Here is a 26,270-nt window from a genome sequence, read left to right on the forward strand (position 1 = left end):
TGTATATCAGACTCCATATGGCACACCAAAATTTATTATTGACATTATAAAAGATCCCCAAATCAAGAGGGTTTCCATAAACGTAGTGTTTTGTCATACCTAGTTTGTTTTTGTGCTTGACTCTACTGAATAAATGTTTCTCTTTGCCTCTCCTCCTTTTAAATCTCCTGTGATCATTTAATCTAAGCCTGCCAAGGTAAATATTCTTCTTTCCCTATTGTGATTGTGTAACTTCCTCCTTGGTTCAGAAACTCTGTTCCCAGATTTATCATCAACCAACTGACAAATAGGGATACGTATCAACAAAAGTGTTTCCTCTAGGTCCTATAAAAACTCTCTGGTCTTGTGCAAAAATTAAAGAAAAGCAAAATGGGCAATCAAAGTGTCTGGTCTTCTCTGATCATTTTACTTTCAGTATTTCTATGTTTCTTTTCTACCAGGTCAGCCACAGTGGAGAATTATGACTACCCCTACCTTTGGGACCAGGTACCTGGAAGCATAGAAGATCTCCTGGTCAAGGATGACCAAATCATCATGGATCCTTGGGACTATAGAGACAGATTAAGCATGTATAAATTGATAATAAACCATTCAGCAAAATATTTCACTCAATTTGGAATAAAAAACACTGGGAATGCATTCTGGGCACTCACTATATTTTATGGAAAACTCTATGAAACAGGTATGAACATTTTAACTATTTCAAAAAGTTCTCCCTCTTTTGTAGAAGTCATAGTAGTCATGAGAGCACAATTCCAGGAAATGCTCTTTGAGTGCTATGGTCTGAATGCCCTAGGATTATTCTGGGAGAATGACTATTTTGTCTACCAGCATTCACAGTGCAGTGAGTCTGTTTACAAACTAGTATTTTTTTTTATGGAAAAACAAATATAACATGGAATTTCTAAAAAATTATAACAACAAGAATAATGAGGATAAAATCACAGATGTTTGAGAATTGAAAAGGATCTCAGTGGCAATTCAGTCCAATGTGTGTGTGTGTGTGTGTGTGTGTGTGTGTGTGTGTGTGTGTGTATGGAAGCCAAGATTTTATGTCTCTATGCTACAATCAGATGTTCCTAATTTTTGTGTTTCCTAATGCTCCTAATTTTCCAGCATATTAATCATTCTTTTAAGCTAGCTATTCCTTCTTTACAAACAGCTCTGTGTGTGTGTGTGTGTGTGTGTGTATGTGTAGGTATGTGTACATGTGTGTACAAAACTAGAAAGAGTACATTCCTCTGCACAGGTGGTCATGAGCTAATAAGCATTTGTCTGGCAAAACCAAATCAAAGTTGAAAAAATTTGGTTGCCATCTCATTTTTTAGTTAAATCAATTCTCCAGTGTCTAAAACATAGTAGGTTCAGCAAATGAGTTAATATTCAAGAACTTCTTTTTTGAGTACTTCATATATTGCATCTATGTGATGGGATAGCAGGTAATTACTAGAAGTTAAAAATTACCCACTGACACTTCAGCTTTAATCAGAAATAGATGGACTGGTGAACATTTTAGGATGATACAATCTCATCTAAATGCTTGAGTTTTGTCCCTAGACTTTCTCTTTTCCTTTTATCTATGAGTGGCTGCTGATTTACCACAAAATCATTTATTCAAAGAGATATTTGCTACTCAATATAGGGTATACAAAAGAGAAGAGAATGATTAATTTTCTTTTTCATTTACAATTTTTAAAAATCCCATCGATTTCTATTAAGTGCCATTTATGTGCAGACCACCATGCTAGCTCCTGGGGATACAAAGACAAAGATGAAATAATCCCTGCCCTCAAGAAACTTATGCTCTACTTTTAAAATAAGATAGGTGTGTATATGATAACTTAAAGGAAGAGCAATATTAATGACTCAAATGATCAGAAATGGCTTCCCAGAGGAGATGATAAATGAGCTGAGTCATTAAAGAAGGTAGATATTGTAAAAGGTGTAAGTGAGGAGGGAGTCTATTCCGGAGATGGGGAACATCCTTTTCAAAGTTGCAGAGGTAGGATATGGAATTTAGTATGTGAAAAGCAGCAAGTGGGTCAATTTGGTTAGAACATTAGAGTGAATAATGGGGAATCACATGAAATTAGCCTTGAAAGACAATTTGGAAGCAGACTGTTATGGGTATTAAATGCCAAATACTTTTTGTTTGGCTTTTTTTTATCCTAGGAATCATTGAATGTTCTTATACAGATGAGTGATATAGTCAGACATACTTTAGGAAACATCAATTTGGGTGTTGTACAGAGGATGGTTTGGAGAGAGGAGAGACTGGAGCCAGTTCTGAATTCTCTCCTCACCTTACTATTCCTTGCTTTGTGATTTTGAGAAAATCACTAGCCACTTCTAGATCTCCTCAATTTCCTTAGTCTTCCAAACTAAGGGTTAGATTAAGGAATCTTAAGATCCCTGCTTCTGTAAAAATGTATGATAGGAAAGGAAACTTAAAAAAAGATAATCTCATTACCAACTGGACTGTAAATCTCTGTTTCATTCCACATTAGTTTTCTAACAGTAGCCAATTTCTGTTGCCAACTTCCTAAGCATTTGAAATCTTAATCATTTTCCATCTCTTTATCCGTTGTAGGAAGATGTGACGATCCTTCAAATGATTTAGTTAATAAAATTCCAGAAAAAGAGAACTTCGTCTTAACCAAAACTGGATGGGGTGGTGAGTATTTTACAATGACATGATCTCTGCTCCTGAACTGTCCTGTTCCTGTGAAGTGACGTCCACAATGGACTGTCTGTCCCTATGAAATTTCAAGTCTTATTGTAGCTTTTTATTTTCAGAGGATTGGAGAGTTTATGTGGGAAAAACAAATGACCCCTTATTGCAAATATATGTTGATAAACATTGTGTGTGTGTGTGTGTGTGTATATAATGCATATGTTTAGTCAAAATGATTAAGGGAAACTATATCTTCAACAATTTCCAAATACTGCCCTTTAAACAAATCACTCAATCCTGCTAATTCTCTTTCTGTCACCTCCAGCTTCAACAATCACATGAAGGTCTTAGCACTTCAAAGGGTCGGGAATTCTGCAGGACTCAGTCCTGCTGAATCCCCCTCTGTCACCTCCACCTGCTCAGCAGCCATCAGAAGGCCAAAGTCACCTTAGGATGTAATCATTTAGCCAAGCCAGTTTGATTAACTCTCTTTTCAGAGATAGGGGTCAATTAGCCACTTTTCAAGTGACCACACCTAGATTTAGCACTTAGCATATTTCCTGGCACATAGTTAAACAATACTTAATTAATGTTTGTTGATTTATTGATTGAATAAATCTATCCAGTCATACCAAAGGACAAATCAACTGTCAAAAGGAAAGGATGGGTTGCATAACTACAAATTTTCCTTTGTGAAATAAATATATAAGAAACTGGAGAGACTTAACTTTGAATCCCAATAATGCTGGGTAATTACCCAGTGAATTTTCCCTATATAAGTAGCCAGTTGTGATAGTTCTGGATATATTTACTGAACAAAATGACCTATATTAAGATCAATAATAGTAGTAAAAATTAAGGTATCTTTTAGAATCGTAAGAACAAAAACTGGAATAAGATTTAGAAGTCATACAGTACAGTTCTCTCATTTTACAAATGAGGAATTTGAGACTCAAAGAAATTAAATGATTGGCCTAAGGTCAAGAGATAGCAAATAAGAAAACAAGGATTTGTAGCTAGGGCCACTGTCTCCAAATTCCATAGTTAGGATATCAACAACCACTAGTTCTTAATTCTTTTATTTAAAAAATATATATTTTGTTTTTGTTTCACCTTCATTTCCCCAAACATTTCTCTCACACTCTTTGAGAGACATCCATTACAATAAAGATTTTTTTAAATAGAGATAAAATAGTTCATCAAAATTAACTAATGCAACAATTTAATTCATCATCATATTCTATTTTTCATACACATAGTTCCTCACCTCTGCAAAGAAAGGAGGGAAGTATGTTCTCATATCTCTTCGGGGGACTAATTTTGGCCATTATAATTATTCAGTATTCAGTTTTTATTTTTTTGTTTTTGTTTTTGTTTTTCCAATTTGCATTGCCTGAGTCATTGTGTATATTGTTTTCCCAGTTCTGCATACTTTCCTTTTCTACAGTTTTCGTATATTTTCCCATAGACAGTGTAGTACAGTGGAAAGAGTCCTGGATTTGAACATTAGTTCAAATCATGTCTCAATTTATTTCTTACATGACTTTGGACAAAGTATCTAAATCCTCTGGGCCTCAGTTTGTACATAAGATAATAAAGAGTCAGACTGGACAGCTTCTAAAGTCTCTCTCAATTCTAAAAGCTATAATTTATGATCCACATTTCTTTGCATTTTTAAATTCATCATTTCTTACAACATGGTAATGTTCCATTATAAGCAATAACTAATAGCTATAATTAATATAGTGCTTTATTAAAAATATTATCTCATTTTAGCCTCAAAACAACCCTGAGAGGCAGGTGCTGTTATTAACCTCATGATACAGCTGAGAAAACTGAGATAATCAGAGGTTAAATGACATGCCTAGGGTCACACAGCTAGGAAGTGGCTGAAGCAGGATTTGAACTCAGGTCTTGCTGGCTCCAAGTCCAGCACCATAGTTATTGTATTACCTAGTTGCCTCCTAATACTTTCATCAGTTTCCCAATTCATGAGGTTCTTCTTAGCCTCCAGTCCTTTGCTGCTAAAAAAAAGAGCATTGCTATAAATATGTTTTAGTGCATATGGAACCTTCCTTTTTTTTTAACTTCCTGTGGATAATGCCTAACAGTGAGATCACTCAGTCAAAGAATATGTACAATTTATTTACTTTGATCCTTTATTTACAAATTGTTTTTCAGAATGGTTGGAGCAATTCACAATTCTACTAGCACTATTGCAGTATGTCTTTTTTCCCTACAACGTCCAACTTTGAGTATTCTAATATTTTTGTCATTTTTGACTATTTCATGGATATGATGTGAAACCACATTTGTTTTAAAATATATTTCTCTTGTTAACATTGATGGAGCAATTTTCATATAGTTGTTAAGTTTCTATTATTATTTTGGATTTTGGTATTCAATAGTTGTTTAAATTTTCTGTGTATCTTGAGTCTCAGTCCCTCATCAGAGATATTTAATACAAAAGTTTTCCCTCACTGATCAACAGCTTCCCTTCTTATTCTAGTTACATTGATTTTGTTCATATAAAAGCTTTTCTATTCCAGGCAACTGACATTACCTATCTTATCTTCTGTGACAACCTTTATCCTTTTCTGGAGAAGAGTTTTCACTCCTTTGCTATAGCTTTAAAAGACCCCTCTTTATTTCATTATATTTTTATATGTTATAACTTTTAATAATCAGGTCTTGCATCTATTTTAGTTCATTGTATAATGTATTGTAAGATTTTCATATGATATAAATCTAATTTCTATAATCTTGCTTTATGGTTTTCTCGGCAGTTCTTAACAAATAAGGAGCTTTCCCAAAGCAATTTCTGGTCTCAAGGTTATTGAACACTGTATTTTTAGCTCCATACTTACTGGTTGTACCATATGCAGCCAGTTCCATTGATCAACTTTTTAATTTTTTAGCCAACACTAAATGGTTTTGATGATTACTTTATATCACTATTTGAGCTCTGCAAGTGTTATTCCCTCTTCATTTCTACTTTTTTTCATTACTTACCTTGATATTCTAAACCCATTTTCCCCCAAATGAATGCTTCTTAAAAAAGTTTGTTTTTCATAGTTTGAATGGCATAGCACTAAATGTTTAAATTAATTTAAGTAGCATTATGTTGTCATACTGCCACATCTCAGTAATGAGTATTGAACAATCTTCTGGTTATTTAGTTGATTATTTCTTTCAAGAGTTTTTTTATAGTTGTATCTACATAAATCTTGAATTTGCCTTGGTAGATTTGACACAAAGCTATTTCATGTATTCTGTCATTATTTTTAAATGTTTTCCTTTTGGATTTTGTTATTACTCTTCAAAAGTTGCAATGTGGTTGTTTTCTTGTTTTATTTTGTATCTTCTTGCTTTCCTCAAGTTATTCATTTTCTCAAATAATTTCTTTGATTCTGCTCTAGAATTTCCTATCCGTGTGTGTGTGTGTGTATGTGTCTGTCTGTCTGTCTCTGTGTCTCTGTCTCTGTCTCTGGGTCTCTCTGGGTCTCTGTCTCTGTCTCTGCCTCTCTCTGTCTCTCTCTCTCTGTCTCTCTCTCTCTGTCTCTCTCTCTCTCTCTCTCCTCCCCCTCCCCCAATGCCTATTACCTTTACTTTATTTATTTCTCTTCTCTTACTGTGATCACTATAATTTCTAGGATTATGTTAAATAATAGTAGTGGAAGAAATATCCTTAATATACTCTGTAATTAAGGCCAGTCACATTGCTAGCTTTGTGAAGAATGGATTAGAATAGAGAAATTCTTGAGGAGGGAGATCAATGAGCAGGACTTTGTAATATTCTAGGTGATAGGTAGTAAGGACCTGAATTATTGTGGCAACTGTGTGAGTATTGAAAAGACCAGTTGTGAAAGATGTGGAGGAAAGAACAACAAGATTTGGAAGGTTCTTGGATATGTGGGTGAAGGACAGTATAATGCCAAAGTAATGAACCTGGAAGATGAGAAGAATTGTAGTTCTCTTGAACAAAATAGGAACATTTGGTGACAGAGTGTGTTTGGGGCAAAAGGTCTCTTTGGACATGTAGGTTTGAGATGTTTACAGAAAATTCAGTCTAAAATGTTACTAGGGCATTTGGTAGTTCAGAACTGAAGCTAAGGAGAATGACTGAGGTTGGATATGTTGCTGTTGGAGTTATATGCAGAAAGATAATAATCAAGCCTGTTGGAGGTGATGAGATCAAATAGAGAATATACATATAGACAGAAGTTCCAGGTAAAATTCTGAAACATACCTGCAGTTAAGGAGCAAGATGTTGAACCTGAAAAGTAGTCAGGTGCACAGAAGAACCAAAAGACAGTAGTGTCATGAAAACCCAGAGAAGAAGAAAGAAATCATCCAATAGAAGTTATCAACAATGTCAAATACAGCACAAATCTCAAGAAGGATAAGGAGTAAGAGAAAGTCATCATTTGGCAACTAAGATATGATGGAGAGAGCAGTTTCAGTTGAGTAATTAGATCAGAAGCAAGATTGCAAAGAGCTTAGAAGTGAATGAGAGGAGGGAAAATGTAGGCAGTAAATGAAGACTTTTTTTTCTAGGAGTTTGGCTGAGAAAAAGAGTAAGATATAAGCTGAGAGTTTAATGGAAGTTAAGACTAGTGAAAGTATTCTAAGGATGGAGAAAATGGGCAGGTTTGAAGGCAGTAAGGAAGTAACCAATAGATAGGAAGAGATGGAAGATTGACCAGTAAAATGATTGAGGGGACAATTTGCCGAAGAAAGCTTCATTATGACAAGGTGAATGACTGCCTCATTATCAGAGACTTAAGTAAAGGAGTAGAAAGTGGAGGGTGATTTTAGGGGGTTTTGAAAAGGAATAAGAATGGAAGATGATATGGAGTGCTTTACTGCATTAGAAATGGGATGGGAGTATTTAGGCAGTCACTATAGCAAAGGTTCCTATTCTCATGTTAGGCTCAGACAAACACCTTCAAGTTTGCTTGGGTAGGTGTCTGGAGTTTGGTATGGAAAAAGCACTGAGTGAGATTTTTAGATTTTAAAGTTCTCTATTTAATTCATGAATTTTTAAACAGTTTTTTTATTTTATTTTACCAAAACACAAATACAAAATAGAGAAAAGAAACAAAAACATATCATAAATTTAAATATTGAAACAAATATAAAGAAAGAAAAAACAGCATGTCATGTGCAAGGCAGAACATAGGAGAGGATTCAAAATATGTAACAATAAATTTTCAAGAAATCCTGTATGATAAATAATATACCTTATGTTGAGAATTGTCCATCTTTTCTTTGTTTCCTTGTGTTTTCTTTTGTTCTCTGCTGTGCACTTTTTAACTTTGTTCTTTTTTTCTCCTCCCCCCACCCCCCAGAAGGCTACAATATAATTTAGATATTTCTTGATATATACATATACATACAAATATATACATACACTTATATATATATATAATGCATATATAGACATATACTTTCCCAACATAATCTATTCCTGATCTATGTTTTTTTTATGTTTGTACACATCTTTTGTTTCCTATCCTTCCTGCTTCCTCAACTTTACTTCTACCTGCTACAGTACCTTCCTATTACTTGCCTACCCCTCCCCCTCCACCAACCACCCTGCACTCCTATTGCTTGCCTTCCCCCCTCCAAGGATCCCTCCCCAATTCTCCCATTCCCATTAATCTAAACACCCTTTACCTATTCTCTCATCCTCCCCTCTAAAATCCTCCCTTGTCCTAATCCCTCACTTGTCCTCTCCCCCCTCACTATACTCCTATCATTTTATTTCTTCTAAATTTCAAAGACTTTTATACTCTTCTAAATATATATGTATTGTTCCCTCTTAAACCCATTCCCGGTGAAAGTGCGTTACCAGAACTACCAGCCCTCCTCCCCCATCTAAATCCTATGTATCCTTTCTTCTTCTTGCAGCTCTTTTGTATAAAATAGTTACTGTTTTTAGTTGTTTCTAAATGGTTTCACTTTTTAAATTCATATCATAGTCAGGTTTATCCCCCTCTTTCTTATGAGCTTGACAATTATTAATAAGAATGTTAGACATACATTTTACATTTTATGTTATACTAAAGGTAAGCAGTCTGTTCTTATGAATCCCTTACAGTCAGTCTTTGGTGTGTACCTTATCTTTCTCTTGGTTCTTGTATGTCGAATCTTCTATTAAGTTGAGGATTTTTTTTAAACAAAGTCTCGAAAGTCTGAGGGTTTGTCAAATGTCCATTTTTTTCATTCAAGATAATACTGAAATTTGAAGGGTATGACATTTTCGGCTAGAGTCCCAGGTCTTTTGCTCTTTGATATACTGTGTTCCTTTAATGTTTCTGCTGCTATGTCTTGTGTAATTCTAATTGTGGCACCAACATATTTAAATTGTTCTAATCTTGATGCTTTTAATATTTTATCCTTCAGCTGGGGGTTCCAGAATTTGACTATGTTATTCCTATGAGTTTTCCTCATAGGATCTCTTTTAAGTGGTGTTCAGTGGATTTTCTCTATTTCTACTTCCCTGCCTTGTTCTAATGCTTCAGGACGATTTTCTTTAATTATTTCTTGTATTATTGTATCAAGATTCTTTTTTTGGTCATTACTTTCTATTACTCTGATTATTTTTATATTTTCCCCTCGTGATCTATTCTCCAAATCTGTTGTTTTTCTTATAAGATGTTTCAGAATTTATAGAAGATCTTTAAAAAGACTTTAAAAATCAAATGACAGAGATGGAGGAAAAACTAAAAAAAAAAATAAAAATAATCCAAGAAAAACAAGAAGGTTATGTAAGGAAAATCAACCAATTAGAAAAAGAGATCCAGAATCTCAAGGAGGAAAATGACACCTTGAAAATTAGAATTGGGCAAAGTGAAGCCAGTGAAATTATAAGAGATCAAGAAATAATTAAACAAAACACGAATAATGAAAAATAGAAAAGAAAGTGAAACTTGAATTTTTATCTTATTATTTTTTTCCTCATTCTCCTGTGGTTTCATCTGTAATCACTCTGTATCTGGACCATAATTTCCCTCTCCAAGAGCACCAATAAATTAATTCTTAATTGCCAAATCCATTAACTTACTCACAGACCTTTTTATTTCTATAACGTGATATTTTGCCATCTTCTCCTTAATATTCTTCACTCCCTTACCTGTTATGGTGCTTTGTCCCTAGTTCTTTTACTTACATAATTATGCTTTTCTTGGCCTCTCTTACTGGTTAATCTGCATCTTTCTATAACCAAAGGATGGTTTTCCCCCAAGACTATGCCATTGGCCATTTTTCTCTTGTTTTTCTATACAGTCTCCCTTGGTGATCTTATCCATTCCTATGGCTTTGATTATCATCTCTGAGAATGGTTCCAAAATCTCTGCATTGATATCTATATCCCAATCTATCCTCGAGCCTCTAGTCTCATCCTTCCTACTGTTTACAGGACATATTTGCCTACAAATCCTAGTAAAACATCAAACTCAATATGTCTCAAAATGAAAACAGTCAGCACTTGGCACAGTGACCAGCACAGAGTGGGTGCTTAATAAATGCTGCTTCATCTTGCATTGTATATTTTCTTCTTCTCCCTCTACACTAAAATTACCTTCCCTCTAATCTCTCCTTATTTCTATTGAGCTCACCACCATCCATCCTCCCAATCATCTTTAACTCTTCCTTCTCCTTTCTTCCTCATTTCCAATCAGTTGCCATGTCTACTACCACAAGATCTCTTAAAATCTCTCACCTTTCTAACAAAACCAGCACTATAATTGAATTATCTACTATTTGATAACTTCACTATTGTAGGAGTCTCATAAGCTTTCTGTGTTTGACTACAGAGCTCTGCACAATCTAGGACTACTTAATGCTTAGGTTTCTAACTTTTCTTGGCTGCCTTTCCCTGTCTTTTCACTTCTTGGCTCCTAGAAATATGCCTATATCAGATTGCTTGCCATGTTGGAGAGGGAGAAGGGGAGGATGGGAGAAAAAATTTGGAATTTAAAACCTTATAAAAGTGAATGTGGAAAACTATCTTTACATGTAATTTAAAAATAAAATACTATTAAGTGGAAAAAATAAAAAAATTAAATATGAAAAAAATGAAAGCATATCCTGATGCCGACCTACTATTCATTCAAGTATCTAGACCCTTCACCATTTGCCTGGTTTTTGAATCACCACACCTAGTCTAGACACATTGGGCATATTGCCTACTTGGCTTGGTTCATCTCCATTCTATCCATGGTCCTAGAACCAACACATGGGATTGAAAGACTGAGGAACTAATTTGCCTCAATTAGCTATGTGGACACAGTCTTCCTAATTTTGATTTTTCTTTCTCATTTGTACAGGGATTTGTCCAAATAATTCACTGTCATGCTTTTTATTTTGCTTCACAGGTATTAATTACTATGTGGTCATCCCGTTTTTCCTTTCTGCCTTGAAATTGAACTTCTTTGGGCCTTTGCCATATCAAATTGAGTTATTACCACAAGAAGAACGCAGATCTGATTTCTGTTATTCCTTTGATGAATGCAATGCATCCTACCCACAGATGATGGCAATCGACTTAAAGATTTTTGAGGTACTACAAACATTCTTATACTAAACTTTCCCTCTAAAATCTCTTCTAATGCATTCAAAGATTTTGTCTTCAAAGCCACCGCTGTAGGTCCTTGAAAGCCCAAAAGTTTCAATTTGGGCTAAAGGGTAATACATATCAGTCCATGGCTTCTGGTAACACATTGAATCATTGGCTGCAGGAAAAAATTATTAAGTTTGAAATACCACTTCTAAAAGATCTGATTGAGAAAAGTCATGGGAAACTAAAAGCTGTGGAGTTAGTGTGTTTCTATGATGGTGTACCATGATGATGAATGGGTAGTGCGTAGATGTTGAAGTACCATTCTTTGGGAAGATACCATTTTTTTCCTGGAGTTGGAGAATAGCACCAAACTATGTCTATCCCATCAACTGGAAGGCCAAGAGCATCAAGATGATAAGTTATGAAAGTAAGTTAGGCTGATCCAGCCATTTGGGAGAGCAATTTGAAACTATGCCCAAAGGGCTATGAAAACGTGCATACCCTTTGACCCAGCAATACCACTTCTAGGGCTGTATCCCAAAGAGATCACACTAGTGGGAAATGGACCCATATGTACAAAAATATTTATAGCAGCTCTTTTGTAGTGGCAAAGAGCTGGAGATCAAGGGTGTGCCCATCAATTGGGGAATAGCTAAACAAGTTGTGGTATATGAATGTAATGGAATGCTATTATTGTGCTACAAGAAATGAGGAGCAGACGGACTTTATAATAACTGGGAAGACTTACATGATCTGATGCTGAGTGACAGAAGCAGAACTAGGAGAACATTATACATGATTACAGACACACAGTATCTGTCATGACTAATTTGGATAGACTTGGCTCTTCTCAGCAATGCAAGGTTCAAAGACAGCTCCAAAAGACTCATGATGGAAAAAAACTATCCACATCCAGAGAAAGAATTACAGATTCTGCATGCAGTTTGAGGCAAACTATTTGCTGTTTTTTTCCTTCTTTTTTGGTTTTGTTTCTTCTTTGTCATGATTCATTCCATTGATTATAATTCTTCTTTATAACTCGACTATTGTATAAATAAGTTTAATGTGAAGGTATATGTAGAACCTATATTGTATTACGTACTGTCTTGGGGGGAGGGGAGAGGAGAGGGAGAAGGAGAATATTTAGAACTCAAAAACTTGTGGAACTGTGTGTTGTAAATTAAAACTAAAAAATAAATTTAAAAAAGAAAGTAAATTAGGATAGTTAATTAGTAAGATAATAAGTTAGGCTAGTAAGGTAAGATAGTAAGCTACTATGCAAAGACCACTTCCAAATTCATCCCTCCAGTGTGAAGAATTGCTTTTTTTGGAAAGAAAATAATCCCATATACTTCCAAAACATAATGTAATCTCAATTATCTAAATAAAATAGTTGATTCTTGATTAGAAATTTTAAGGCCGAAATATCTTGATTTTTAATTCAAAATTAGTTATTCTTTATGCTTTAGTATTTACAGTCCCGGGAGAAAACATCAAACAATGCAAAAAACCCTACCTACAACACAGATATGGAGACAATAATTAATTATATATGGTCTGGACATCAGACTGGAGTAGATGTTGGAAAGCCACTATTCTACGACAAGTAAGCTATTCGCTATATTTTCTATTTTTCTGTGATTTTAACAATGCAGCAAATAAGGACCCATTTTCCATTTGCTCACTGACTGGTTTCCAGAGATTTTCACAATTAGTAAAAAATCTCTGATCAATGATTAACAAATGATTTATGAAAAGTGGATATTTTAAAAACTCCAGGACCACATTTCATGTCAGTGTAATTGTTAGGAAAGAAATTCATTTTTCTGAAGAATGATAATTATGGACTTACCTACACATAGGTATACAAAGATATACACAAAGTGTTTTCTGATGAATGACCCTGGGAAGTAGGGGGTACAAATAAGATTATCATCCTTTTGCTGATGAGGAAGTAAGATCCAGAGAGGTGAGTGAAGTGTCCTGTGCAAGGTTATAGGATTGTTAAATGCTAGAGTAATTACTAGAATCTAAGTCTTTGTGACTCTGAAAACAATGCTCTCTCACAAAAAAAAGAATGTCCCTCAAGCATATTATCTACCAACTCCTGCTATCAGCTTCCCTAGCTAAGGAGCTTTTGCTCTAACTTCAATGTTTTAACTTCATTTCCCTTCTCAGACATTTTGTCCCATGTGTGTAATTTATGAACTTAAAAAAGTAATGGTTTTTAATAAATCTCTCTGTTTAGCTTACAAACAATTGTCCTAATTTGCCCACATCTAATGCTGTTCTAAGAAATGTTTTAACAAGTAGAGCTCAGGCAAGATATACTTTAAAGTTTAATCTGAATTACTAACATTTTCCCCTTCTACTAAGTATAGACAATCAACAAAACAATAAGCTGAACCCTGATTTTCAGCATTTGCTCATTTCTGAAGTGTCAGTGCTTATGCTCAAAATTAAACAATTAACCCTCTAGAGCCTTCCAAATTGGTTTCCTGCCTGGATCTCTTCTCACTTTTGTCTCCATCCCCTTTCTTTCTGTTTATATTTTTCTCTGCATCTCTTAGCATAGATAGGGAGCACCATAAGGCTCAAAAGGACTTGGAAGTATCTGACACAGCCTCTTGCTCTATGTCAGTAAATGAATAAACTCCCTGAGACAAAGAGTTGTGTTGTTTTCTGTAACCTTGCCAGGGATATGAATTCCACATTATCTTTTGCTAATATTTGGTCACCTTTATAACCAAGAAGCTCTTCTTTGTGGCTACCCAAGCTCCCTCTCACTGCAATTCAATTGATTTTCTTTTACTTTTTCCTTTCCTGTTTATATAGAGCTGTTGAATCATTGAGGAATGGACTCTTCCTCATTTCCTTAACTGAGACCACGCCTTCCCAGCATCATTACTAGATCTACTTAGGGAATTCTAGTGATAAATTTTGGTAGGAGATTTGGATTGAAGAGCCAAAATAAAAGTGATGTGGTTGAAAAAATATTATAATTAGTGAATTACATGTTATTGTGTACCATATTCCTTGAGACAAAAAGTGATCTTATTGCATAGAAAGGGAAATAATAATCAGAAAATCTTTTCAATCAGGAGAGACAGTGAAATCTGCTGTTTCAATGTTTAAAAGAAAACCAATTTCCCCATTTTCCTAAGATTTCATTCTTCATGCATTGGTGTATGGCATGGCCACTATAGCACTGACTGTGAAGGTATATGCTTAAAGAAGCAATTTATGGTTTATAATCTACAGGATGCAAATTAGGTAAAAGTCCATGGAGCATGCTCTCAGAGTTCACTCATCTAGGCACACATACCAGTTTTGGGCAGTGAGTGAAGACAGGTTTTAAAAATTGACTTAGAAAACTGGAGGTGAACTGTGACCACTGGGCTTGCTCCAAGCCATCCTTTTCTCTATTTATTCATCCCCATCAATTAAAAGTAGGCTAAGAATACAGCCAGCGGTGAAGCAACAATTGAAATAATTTTCAGGGCAAGATATTTAAGAGCTTATGTGAGCAAAGCCTACTTTGATAGTCCCAATGACTTTGTCTCACTTTGTTGAATCCTATAAAGAGCTTAGTGCTGTTTCATTATGTCCTATTACAAAAAGGAACTTGCAGAAGCTAGCCAAAGGAAACGTATTAGAGGAGAGAGAAAGATAAATAAAGATGAAAATATTCAAAGATTCGAAGGGAGCAGGTGAATCAGAAGAAGTGGTCCAGAATGAAGCTGAAACTGACTCTGAAGTTACTGAAGAAATGATGTAGGGATCTGTCTAGGAGACTGAGAGATTTCAACCTACGCCACTCTAAAATTGTGATTATTACTGTCTGATGTGTTCTACATGTTAGACTCTAAGCATGGGTTCTTGGGCTCATAGTATCATAAATCCAGAACTGGGAGGGAGTTCAAAAGTCAAGCTCTTTACTTTATAGATGAGGATATTGTAATTATTGTTCAGTTGTTTTCTGTTGTGTTCAACTCTTCATGACCCCATTGGGGGTTTTCTTGGCATCTAAAAGATACTGGGGTAGTTTGCCATTATTTTCTCCAGCTTGTTTTACAGATGAGGAAACCGAGACAAACAGGGTTGTCTAAGGCCAGATTTGAATTCAGGAAGAGAAGTCTTTCTGCCTCTAGGCCTGGCACTCATTCTACTGTGCCACCTAGCCGTTGTAGATGAGGACACTGAGGACAATAATAGACCTACCTAAGATAACAGAGGTGGTAAGCCTCAAACAGAATTTGAACCTTATGAGGCTTTGCACATAAAATACTTCCCGCAAAATTACATTTCCAGGAAGGTTGGGAAGGGATAGGGAAAGTTTTGTCTAAGTCCTGTGAACTTACTAATTCCAAGTCTTTCTTTTTAGAAGCCAATATTTTTCTGCAGGTGAAAAATATTTTACTGAAACCTTTCTAACCACTGTTGAGTTCCTCGAAGCAGCAAATTACCCCTCTGATTTTAAGAATGCATCAGACATCTTGCTGGGATTCCCTCACAGACGACTCACCACTGGAGACTGGCTCATTCCTGGCTTGGACTTTGATAAATATGAAAAAGTGTTATTGACTGCAGTAAAAATAATTTCTGGAATAAATAGTATTTCAGGTATAAACCTTAAACATATGAAAATCACCTAAGCTGGATAAACAAAATGAGAAAATGATAATATTGAGCATAACTGGATAAATAAGGTTAATTGCGCATTTGGAACCCTTTGTTCTTTGAAAAGGTTAGCAATATCATTTAATATGATATGACCAAAGGGCTACTAATAGGAAGGATCTTAAGACATCATCTGGTACAACTCCCTCATTTTACAGTGAAAAAATTGACACCCAAACAGGTCAAGCGTCTGGCCCAAGGTCACACAGGGAGTTAAGTAGACCAATGGGATTCAAATTCTAGGTTTTTGGCCTCTAAAATTCATGACCATTCATACCAATTAGTTGTTGAAGTGTTTCTTAATCATTCTTAATCCTATATCAGGTACTGTACTAAGTATTGAGGATGCAAAAAAGAGCAAAAATGGCTTTTAAAAAACCAGTGCTGGCCCTTAAGGACTTTATATTTGAATAGTGTAAATAGCATATATATTACACAAGTAAACACAAAATACACACAGACTAGATGGAAGGTAAACAGGGGAAATCTAGCAACTTGGGAGTGGGAGAGGTAGAAAGGAGGCAGGCAGAAAAGATCTTCTGTAGAAAGTGGTGCTTGAGCTGAATCTTGACGAAAATCTGGAATTTTTAGTGGCAAAGCAATCTCAAACACAGGGTACAGCCAGTACAAAGGCCTGAAAGAAAGGGGTGGAACAAATGGTGTGAGGAATAGCAAGCACACGAATGTGGCTGGACCGTGGGGATAAGAGTTGGGTGACAAATACATGCATAAGCCTAGTCCCTGTCCTCAGAGATCCTTTGCTATGACTCCACAAAATTATAAATCCATGTGACCTCACCATGATGTAATCAATATTCTCCAGCCTTCAATATAGCTTCAGATAAAGCACATGTGCTGACCTTTAGGAACTTAATCTTAGCCTGACCTCTTTCCTTGTCTCAGATTCAGGTGCCACTGGCATGTCACATCCTGGGGCTTGTGAGGATCACAAGCCCAGCCTTGGCTTCTGTTTCTCGCTCTTGTCTTCCACCTAGTGGCCACATACAGCATTTCACCTTGCTGTAAGGGGACTAGTTAGCACCTCACTGGGGTCAACCTTGCTAAAGTAAAACTTTTGACTATTGATCATGCATTGGTATTGCATTCATAATGTAAACTTTTAGTTTATTTAAATAAGCTATTCAGTGAACTTTCTTTTTAGGCATTGCAAAAAATGTGCAAATATACAGAATGAGGGCCATTTTTGGATGTTGCCTGGGTGTGAGTTGGTTTTCCTTGATTATGCACATGAGATAAGAGATTCTTTCCTTCTTTCCTTTCTTTCTTTCTCCCTCCTTCCTTCCTTCCTTCCTTCCTTCCTCTCTCCCTCCTTCCCTCCCCCCCCCCTCTCTCTTTCTTTCTTTCTTTCCTTTCCTTTCTTTCTTCCTTTCCCAGCTTGAGGACTGTTAAAGAAAAAAGTATTTAAAAGCAAACTTCATTCAGAGCTGGCCAATTGGCCACTAATGTTGAATTAAATTACTATGTTTTCCCCATAGTTTTTTCAAAGATCTTATTGATCTTAAATTTAGAATTTGAAGGGGTCTTAAAGTTTATCTTGTCTAAATCCTTCATTTTACATGAAAACTGAGGTCTAGGGAATGGAAATTATTTATGCAAGGTCACAAAGGTAGCAGGACTGAAATTCAGTTCTAGGTCCTCCGAGTTCACAACTGTTTCTCTTTTACTGCACTGGCAGGTTTTTGTTAGAGTCAGTCTTTATATGAAAGTTCCTATTTCTCCATTTTTAGAAATTAACATATTTCTTGTTCTTTGACAGGAGGTGCATTTTTGTATATTTGGAAGATGGCCATGATGTCTGAGACTGCAAGAAAAGATGCCCCAGTTCTCATTAAGATTATGTTTGATTTCCCAGAATTTATCCCTGTAGATATAAACTAATATGATCTCCTATTCATCATTGAATTTTAGTGAACAACTATTTCAATTGTCTTTACCTCCTTAACCAGAAGAAACATTATTAAAGGTACATCTGTTGATCTAGTATAGTAGACTCAGTAAATATGTGTGATTATCAAACTAAATAAAGCAGCACATCTTCCTGCAGTTTGGCTATACTTTGATTTTTTTTTCTTCATTTTGGGGTTATTTTTCTAAATATTCTAATGCACGGGTTAAAAATAGATGGAGAGGCAGATAAAAAAATTCATTATCACCAATTTAGTGTTTTTCCAGGGATGCAGGATGGTTCATCATTAGGAAAATAGCACAACTAATCACATAACAATAAAAACCACGTGACAAAATGGACAATTTGACAAAATTGAGAACTCTTACAAAATTAAAAAGGCTTAAAATCACAGGCATGAAATACCAGTCTCTAATAGGGTTAAAAGTATATTCCTCAAACCTAACAAAAGCATCATTTGTCATGGAGAAACACTAGAAGCTTTCCAAAAATAAGAGGGGTAATACAAGTATTTAGACGCTCTCCACTATTATTTAATATAGTCCTAGAAATGTTAGCTGCACCAATAAGACAAGAAGTTAAAGGTATAAACATTTGCCAAAATGCAACAAAATTACTCCATTTGAAGATCACAACATAGTTTATTTGGAAATATTAAGAAATGAATTAAGAAATTAATAATAAAAAAAGGATTAATTAGGGGCAGCTGGGTGGCACAGTGAGTAGAGCACCGGCCCTGAAGTCAGGAGGACCTGAGTTCAAATTTGGCCTCAGATACTTCACACACTTACTAGCTCTGTGACTTTGGGAAAGTCACTTAACCCCAATTGCCCTGGCTTCCCCCCTGAAAAAAAAGGATCAATTACTTTAGTGAAGTAACAGATAAAATAAATCCACAAAATAATAAGAATGTCTATACAGTAATAAAAAAAAGAGTGAAATAGAAAAATTCCATTCAAAATATCTTCAAAAGTGAACAAAATATTTGTATATTGACCCAAGGACACATAGGAACCATATAAACAGAACTACTAAATACTCTTTACAAACAAGGAAAATGAATAATTGGAGGAATGTTCATTGTTCATGAGAAGAGTATAACAATATGATTAAAATGATAATGATCAATAAATGTGGAAATTTAATATCATACCAATGAAGCTTCTAAAGGACTGCTACTTTACAGAATTAGAGACAATAATAACAATTAATTTGGAGGAACAAAAGTTTTGACTCAATGAAAATAATGAAAAAAGTAGGAATGAAGAAAGAATAGAACTCTAAGATCTAAAATCATGTAGTAAAGTAGTACTCAACAAAATATTTGGTAATAGTTAAAAAAAATAGGAAAGTAGGTCAGTAGTTCCAAATAGATAAGAAAGAATCAGAAACTCATAAACCCAGTGTTTATTGAATCCCAGAACATAAGGAAGAACTGCTTATTTGACAAGAATGCTGGAAAACTGACATTTGGTTAGGAAGAAATTAAGCTTAGGTCAAATCTGATCAACCCTATGACACAATAAACTCAAAATGTACATTAAAGGCAACACTATAAAATGTATATTAAAGATCTCACCATATAAATAATAATTGAGGAGAACCAGAGCAGCTACCTGTCACAACTTTGGCTGGTGGGAGATCACCGAATAAGGCCTGGAGATGATCACAAAAGATAAAATAGATCATTTCAATATCTGCCACGTATGTGAACCCAAAAGTGTTGGGGGAAATAGTCACTAAAAACCATTTAGAGCCAAGCCATGTCAACAGCATAAATTTAGGGAAAGGGATTAGATCTGTATTGGTTAACCTAGCAAAATCATACTAAAAATCTACAAGGATCTTAGGGTTTCTTTAGTTCAACCCACTCATTTGACAAATAATAAAACTGAACTTCAGACTAATGAAGTGAATTGATCAAGGTCACATAGGTAGGAAATAAGAGAACTGATATTTGAGTCCAAGTCATCTGGCTTGAAATCCAGCATTCTTTCCCTTACACTATACTAGTAAGTATGCATACCTTTTTCTCAGGGTAGCAGAAACAAACCTAGGAAACTATCTGCGTCATTTCTGTTAAGGAGTTTTAAGAATTCAGATGCCTCAAAGCTTCTGACAGCTCAGAATCTTCACTTTCTTATTTAAATCTGTGGGTCTTAGGCCTCAAAGCTGTGGAAGTGGGAACTAGTATGCAATGAGACTGTCCAGAGCTGCAGAAGCTTCATGGGAAGTTCCCCATGGCTCCCTCTAATCATAAGACTTGTACTTTTCCCCACTGTACTAGTTATCTCTCATATCAAGTCCCCATGGTCACATTGATCAACAAGTACAAAGGCAAGAGAAATATTATAAAGTATCCAGCCTTGGGCCTTTGTCCTCAGCTTCCTAGGGCATGAGGTACTTTCAAAAGAACCTTCTGCCTATCTTGATAAGACTGTTTACCTTTCATTACTTTGTAAACATCTTGATCACTGATTGAACCTCCAGTAGAGGAACTGAATTTTAGCCTCTCTAAGTTTCTGAGCCAACTTGGCTCAGAGACCTATGTCAACTTTCTTAATTTCAGGCCTTGCCTCTCCTTTCTGTCCCCTCCTACCAACTGTCTTCACATGTTTCAGAAAATATGAAAATATTTACCATAGTCTATTTATTGTAGGAGGAAGGAAAAAGAAAAGACAAATTCTACAGATTCATAAATATAACAAGACATGGTAAGACTATTAAAGAGTTTATGTGATCAACATCAGATCATGAGCAACCTTAGACAAGCAGAATGGTATTTCCCCTTTACCTAACAAAGCATTTTCTAAGTTTTTCTTAAAAGGGGAAGGAGTATATTTAAATTCTGAAATACAGCAGAATAGAGTTAGGTTTTCCAACTTCGGGTCTTGTGATTCCATCAGGTTTTGAATGATATGAAAAACTGAGACAGATTACATTATTTGCCTTGTGTCTAAGCAAGGTTGGATAGAAAAAACTTGGCACCAGCTTTTAATTGACGTAACTTAACCCATGCGGAGTAGGATCCAGGCAACCCTAGTACATGTTTTAGTAAACAGTCCTTTCTAAAGACCTAAAGCTAGGTATGTGTTGCTAGATTCAATCTTTTACAACCATCCTCTACCTATTACATCATGGATTGAAGTCATGGATGTTGGCACTGATTAATACATCACTAGCTTTGGAGTCTGAAAGCCTGGATTTGAATCTTGACTCTGTTACTTGCTCCTTGCGTAACTTTGGAAAAAAAGTTCATTCGTTCTCAGGGCCTCAATCAACAAGCATTTATTAAATGCCTACAACATGCCAGGCACTGTTCTACGAGCTGGTGATACATACATACATACATACATACATATGCACATATATAAATATATACATATACATACACATGTATGTATATGTATATACACACAGAAATGAGACAACCCTTGCTTTCAAGAATATTACTTTCCATATCCCTCTACTTTATTAACACATGTGACCAGATCATGATGCAAGACATTCTCCAGTCTTCAATATGTCTTTACAGATTTGTCCTTTGGCCTATAGAAACTGGATCTGAGCCTGAACTTATACCTTGTCCTAGACTCAGCTGCCACTGGCATTCTCTATCCTAACACAGATTTATGGAGGTAATAAGCAGCAATCTGGCATCTGCTTCTGTCTCTTGACTTTCACCCATTGGCCACTTACATTTCACCTCTGCTACAAAGTGATCCTTATGGGTGCTAGGAGCAGTTGACCAGGAGCAATATTGCTAACATGATGCTATTAAAATACTTGTCAAGCATCAGTAGCATAATGATGTAGACATTTAGTTTATTTAAGTAAGTTGTTCAACAAACATTTTCCTAGGTATTGTAAAAGAATGAGAAACACATTTTTGGATGTAGCCAAAGTGGGAATTTGTTATCCTTGACTATGCGTACATGATTCCATGATTCTGTATTTCTTTCTCTCCTTTCCAGTGAGTGATAGGAGGAAAATGCTAAGTGTTTGGAAATTTAAAATAAATAAGAAAATTGTTTTTTTAAAAATAAACATTATCCAGAGATGGTTACCTAATCATTAATTATGAATTAACCTGATTTCTCTGAAAATTTTCAAAGATCATACTGTTCCTTGATTTAAAATTAGAAGGGGTCATGAAGCTTATCTAATACAAACCTCTTATTTTAGAGATGGGAAAACAGAAAACAGAGGAGGGAACTGACTTAGCCAAAGTCACAAAGACTATTAAGACTATCTTGTATGGAAAATACATGTTTTTGTGCACATCATTCTCAAAATCAAAGTTCAGATGACCAATTTTTATAAATATTGACAGGATGTACCTTCTTTTAGTTTTGGGACAAAACTTTGCTGTCTGAGACTGGAATGGAAGCATGTCAATTTCTCATTAAGGCTAAACTTCTTCTCCCAGGGAAGATATTCCACCAGATATACAAATGAAATAATCTTTTCATCATTAAATTTTAGTCATTAACTGTTTCAATATAGTCTTTAATTACTTTTCTGATTAGAAAAAACACCTTTTCATAAGTAAGTAGAGTCAAGAAAAACAAATCCATACCCTGACAATGTATGTCAAAACCGTATGTCTCTTTTAGGACCCTAACTCTATCTCCTATCTCTCTGTAAGGAGGTGGGTTCGTCATAGTTCTTTTGGGGACATGGTTGGTCTTTGCTTTTATTAAAGTTCTTATTTTTTTTAGAGTTTTTCTTCACACTGTTTTGGCCATTGTATATCTTACTCTTCAGGCTCTGCTTACTTCACTATATATCAGTTCATATTTCTTAGATTTCCTGAAATCAGCTCTTTTGTAATTTTGTACTGTGCATCAATGTACTATTATATTATTATGCCCCCATTTTTTGAGTCATTCTCAAATTGATAGGCATCCTTTTAGATTCCAGTTTTTCATTCTATTTTTTTATTAATTTTAGTCTTCTTCTCAGGATCTTAATTATTTTTTCTGCTTGAGTTCACTCCTTCCCTAGTATTATTGTTCCTTTCTCTTATCACTATACTCGTTTCCCTGTTAATTTTTCTTTAAGTAAATTATTTGGATTTAAATATTTTGCATTTTCTTCTTTTCAATTAAAAATTTTGTTCTAATATTTCTTTTCTATCTCATACAATCATGAATTCCTCTTTGGCCTATTCTAATTTTCAAGGAGCCCACTGTTTGAGCAAGAGTTACTATTTTTCTAAGGTATTTATTCTCCTTTCTATTTAGCATTTACAAAAAGATTGCAACAAAAGAAAGAGAAATTTCCACTTAAAATAGTTATAAAATACATTAAAATGTATTGACCTTCAAAGACTCACAAGAATTTTACAAATACAACTATAACAGCTTTTTCTCCAGTTAACCAAACATTTGCTAAATGCCTACTATGTGCCAGATGCTATGCTAAGTACTAAGGGAGGAAAAACATAGTTCTTGTCCTCAAGGAGTTCACATCTTATGGGGGAGACAAAATGAAAACAACTATGCAGAAACAAGTTATACACAGGTTAAATTATCAGTTATCCAAAAAGCTTTAATGAAAAACCTACTATGTGCCAGTCACCATGCTAAGCCCTGGGGATACAAAAAAGGTAATAGACAGCCATGAGAGACCAAGAGATAGAGAGATACATACCTAGAATCAGAAAGACATGCAGGAGAGATTGAGACGCAGACCAAGACTGAGATGGTATATTCTGGGGAAATACATACGGGTATTATAAAACCTTCTTAAGAAATAATGGTAGACAAATAATTATAGTCATATTAATTCCTGATGATGTTGCTATGACATTAAAAATAACAATGTTACCTATTTTAATTCACAGACTTAGTGCTATATCAATTAAACTACAAAAAGAATACTTTATAGAATTATGCAAAGTATCCCAATTCATTTTGAAGAACAAAAGATTTTAAATCTTAAGGAAAATGAATTCAAAAAGCGCAGATTAAGGGAAAAGAACATTTCAAAAACTAAAATAAATTTATAAGGCAATATTCATCAAAACTATTTCGTGTTTTTTTCCTTAGGAAAGATTAGTAGAATAAATTAGAAATGAGAAAATCAAAAAGAATTGAACTAAACACAGAGTTTGATAAACCTATGAATATAAATGACTCAAAGGACAGCTTCCTGACAAGAACTTCTCAGGAAATTGGAATTCAGTTTAGCAGAAATTGGGTTTAGACCAAAAACTGATACATCACAATAAATTCACCACTCAGAATAAATGCATTGTGGTTGTTGTTCAGTCATAGCTGTCTTTTCATCACCCCATGGACCATGGCCTGCCAGGCCTTTCTATCTTCCCTTATCTCTCAAATTCTGTCCAAGTTCATGTTCGTTGTCTCCATGACAGTATTTACCCATTTTATCCTCTGCTATCCCATTCTCCTTTTGTCTTGAATCTCAGTATCAGGGTCTTTTCCCTTGAGTCCTGTTTTCTCCACTAGTTTGATTTTACTATTTCCTTTAAGAATTTAAATGTCATACCATTTGGTTCATATATGCTTGGTATTGAAATACCTTCATTTCTATGGCTCCTTTATATCTTTTAATTAATTAATAATCTCTTTTGCTTTTGCTTTACTTGAAATCATGATTACTATTCCCACTTTTCTAACTTCAGCTGAAGCATAATAAATTATGTTCTAGTCTCTTATTTTAACTCTCACATGCCTTTCCTTTTCAATTGTCACTCCAGTGCCACAGACCTCTCCTTCTGCTCTCGTAATTTGTCCTGGGCTAGACGAAAAGTTTCAAACCAACCTTTTATAGGTTATGGCACATTAGAATTAAATTTGATGCAATATTTAAAGTTGTTTGGAGGAAATGTTGGGAGAGTCCAGCTACAATGATCCCAGCATTTCTGCCAAACAACTTTAAAATATAATAACCAGACAACAACAGGTACAACTAAGCTGGGCCATCCCAGCACAGTGAGGAAGCTGCCAGCACCAAGGCCCCAGCACACAAAACCTGTGATGAAGCCCCTGGTCCCCATCACGAGAAATTTGGGACAGTGCCCCTGGAGCTGAATTCAATTTTCAAAACCACAAAATAGGCAAAAATGTGAGCAAGAAACAAAAGAAAACATTGGTCATAGAGAGCTTCTGTGGTGATGGGGAAGATCAAAAAATGAACTCAGAAGAGGACAACAATGTAATAGTGCCTCAATAGAAACCTCAAAGGGGAATATGAATTGGTCCCAAGTCCAAAAAGCCTTCTTGGAAGAGCTCAAAAAGTTTTTTAAGCATCAAACAAAAGACATAGAAGAAAAATTGGAGAAAAAATGAGAGGTGTGCAAGAGAGAGTCAACAGCATGGAAAAGGAAGGACAAAAAAATGACCTAAAAAACAACTCTTTAAAAAGTAGAAATGGCCAAATGAAAAAGGAGGTCCAAAAGTTAACTGAAAAAAAAATAATTCCTTAGAAATTAGAATTGAGAAAATGGAAGCTAATGACTCTGTGAGACATCAAGAATCAGTCAAATAAATTAAAAGAATGAAAGAATAGAAAAAAATGTAAAATATCTTATTGGAAAAACAACTGACTTGGAAAATAGATCCAGAAAATATAATTTAAGAATTATTGGATTACCTGAACATCATGATCAAAAAAAAAAAAACTTGGATAGAATCCTTCAAGAAATTATCAAGAAAAACTTCCCTGACATCCTAGAAGCAGAGGGTAAAATAGTCATTGAAAGAATCCACCAATCACCTCCTGAAAGAGATCCAAAATGAAAATTCCAAGGAATATTGTAGCCAAATTCCAGAATTATCAGGTTGTGGAGAAAATACCATAAGTATCCAGAAAAAGAATTCAAATGTTGTGGTTCCACAGTCAGGATTACAACAGATTTAACAGTTTCTACAGTAAAGGGTGGAAGGAATTGGAATATGATACTCTGGAAGGCAAAAGAGCTTAGATTGCAACCAAGAATAAACTACCCAGAAAAAGTGAGCATAATTTTTAGGGGAAAAGACGAATATTCAATGAAATAGGGGACTTTCAATCATTCCTGATGAAAAGACCAGAGCTGAATGGAAAATTTGAACTTCAAATAAAAGACTCAAGAGTAGCATAATTAGGTAAAAAGGAAAGAAATAAAACAAACAAAACATATTATACAATAAGGTTAAGCTGTTTACATCCCCATACAGGAGGCTGATACTTGTAAATCTTGAGAACTGTATATTTATTAAGCCAGTTAGAAGGGGTATTTGTGGACAGAAAGTATGAGTATAAGTTGATTTTGATGTCACGATATAAGAAAAAAGTAAGGGGTGAAAAAAGGACTGTACTGGCAGAAGAGGAAAGGGGAGGCAAAAATAGGGTAAATTGCATCACAGGGAGAGGCAGAAAAAACCTATTATAGTAGAGGGAAAAAAGTGCAG

The 26,270-nt window shown here is 35.0% G+C and overlaps 1 protein-coding gene across 1 annotated transcript; it reads left to right on the top strand.

Moving 5' to 3' along the window:
* The first annotated feature begins 369 nt into the window (after nt 1-369).
* Nucleotides 370-17,819, top strand: LOC118857654 (protein LEG1 homolog). The gene is made up of 6 exons (XM_036768251.1): nt 370-682; nt 2,591-2,674; nt 11,056-11,240; nt 12,710-12,846; nt 15,625-15,863; nt 17,698-17,819. The coding sequence occupies exons 1-6, from the start codon at nt 370-372 to the stop codon at nt 17,817-17,819; spliced, it is 1,080 nt and encodes a 359-aa protein (XP_036624146.1).
* The last annotated feature ends 8,451 nt before the right edge of the window (nt 17,820-26,270 follow it).

This window comes from Trichosurus vulpecula, chromosome 7 (genome assembly GCF_011100635.1).
Source record: "Trichosurus vulpecula isolate mTriVul1 chromosome 7, mTriVul1.pri, whole genome shotgun sequence".
NCBI classification, from domain to species: Eukaryota; Metazoa; Chordata; class Mammalia; order Diprotodontia; family Phalangeridae; genus Trichosurus; species Trichosurus vulpecula.

Bases quoted from the DNA above. Each gene is read 5' to 3' on its own strand.
- LOC118857654 (XM_036768251.1), top strand. From the start codon at position 370: ATGGGCAATCAAAGTGTCTGGTCTTCTCTGATCATTTTACTTTCAGTA. The intron at 683-2,590 runs GTATGAACATTT...TATCCGTTGTAG, and splicing joins TGGAAAACTCTATGAAACAG to GAAGATGTGACGATCCTTCA. The intron at 15,864-17,697 runs GTATAAACCTTA...GTTCTTTGACAG, and splicing joins TGGAATAAATAGTATTTCAG to GAGGTGCATTTTTGTATATT.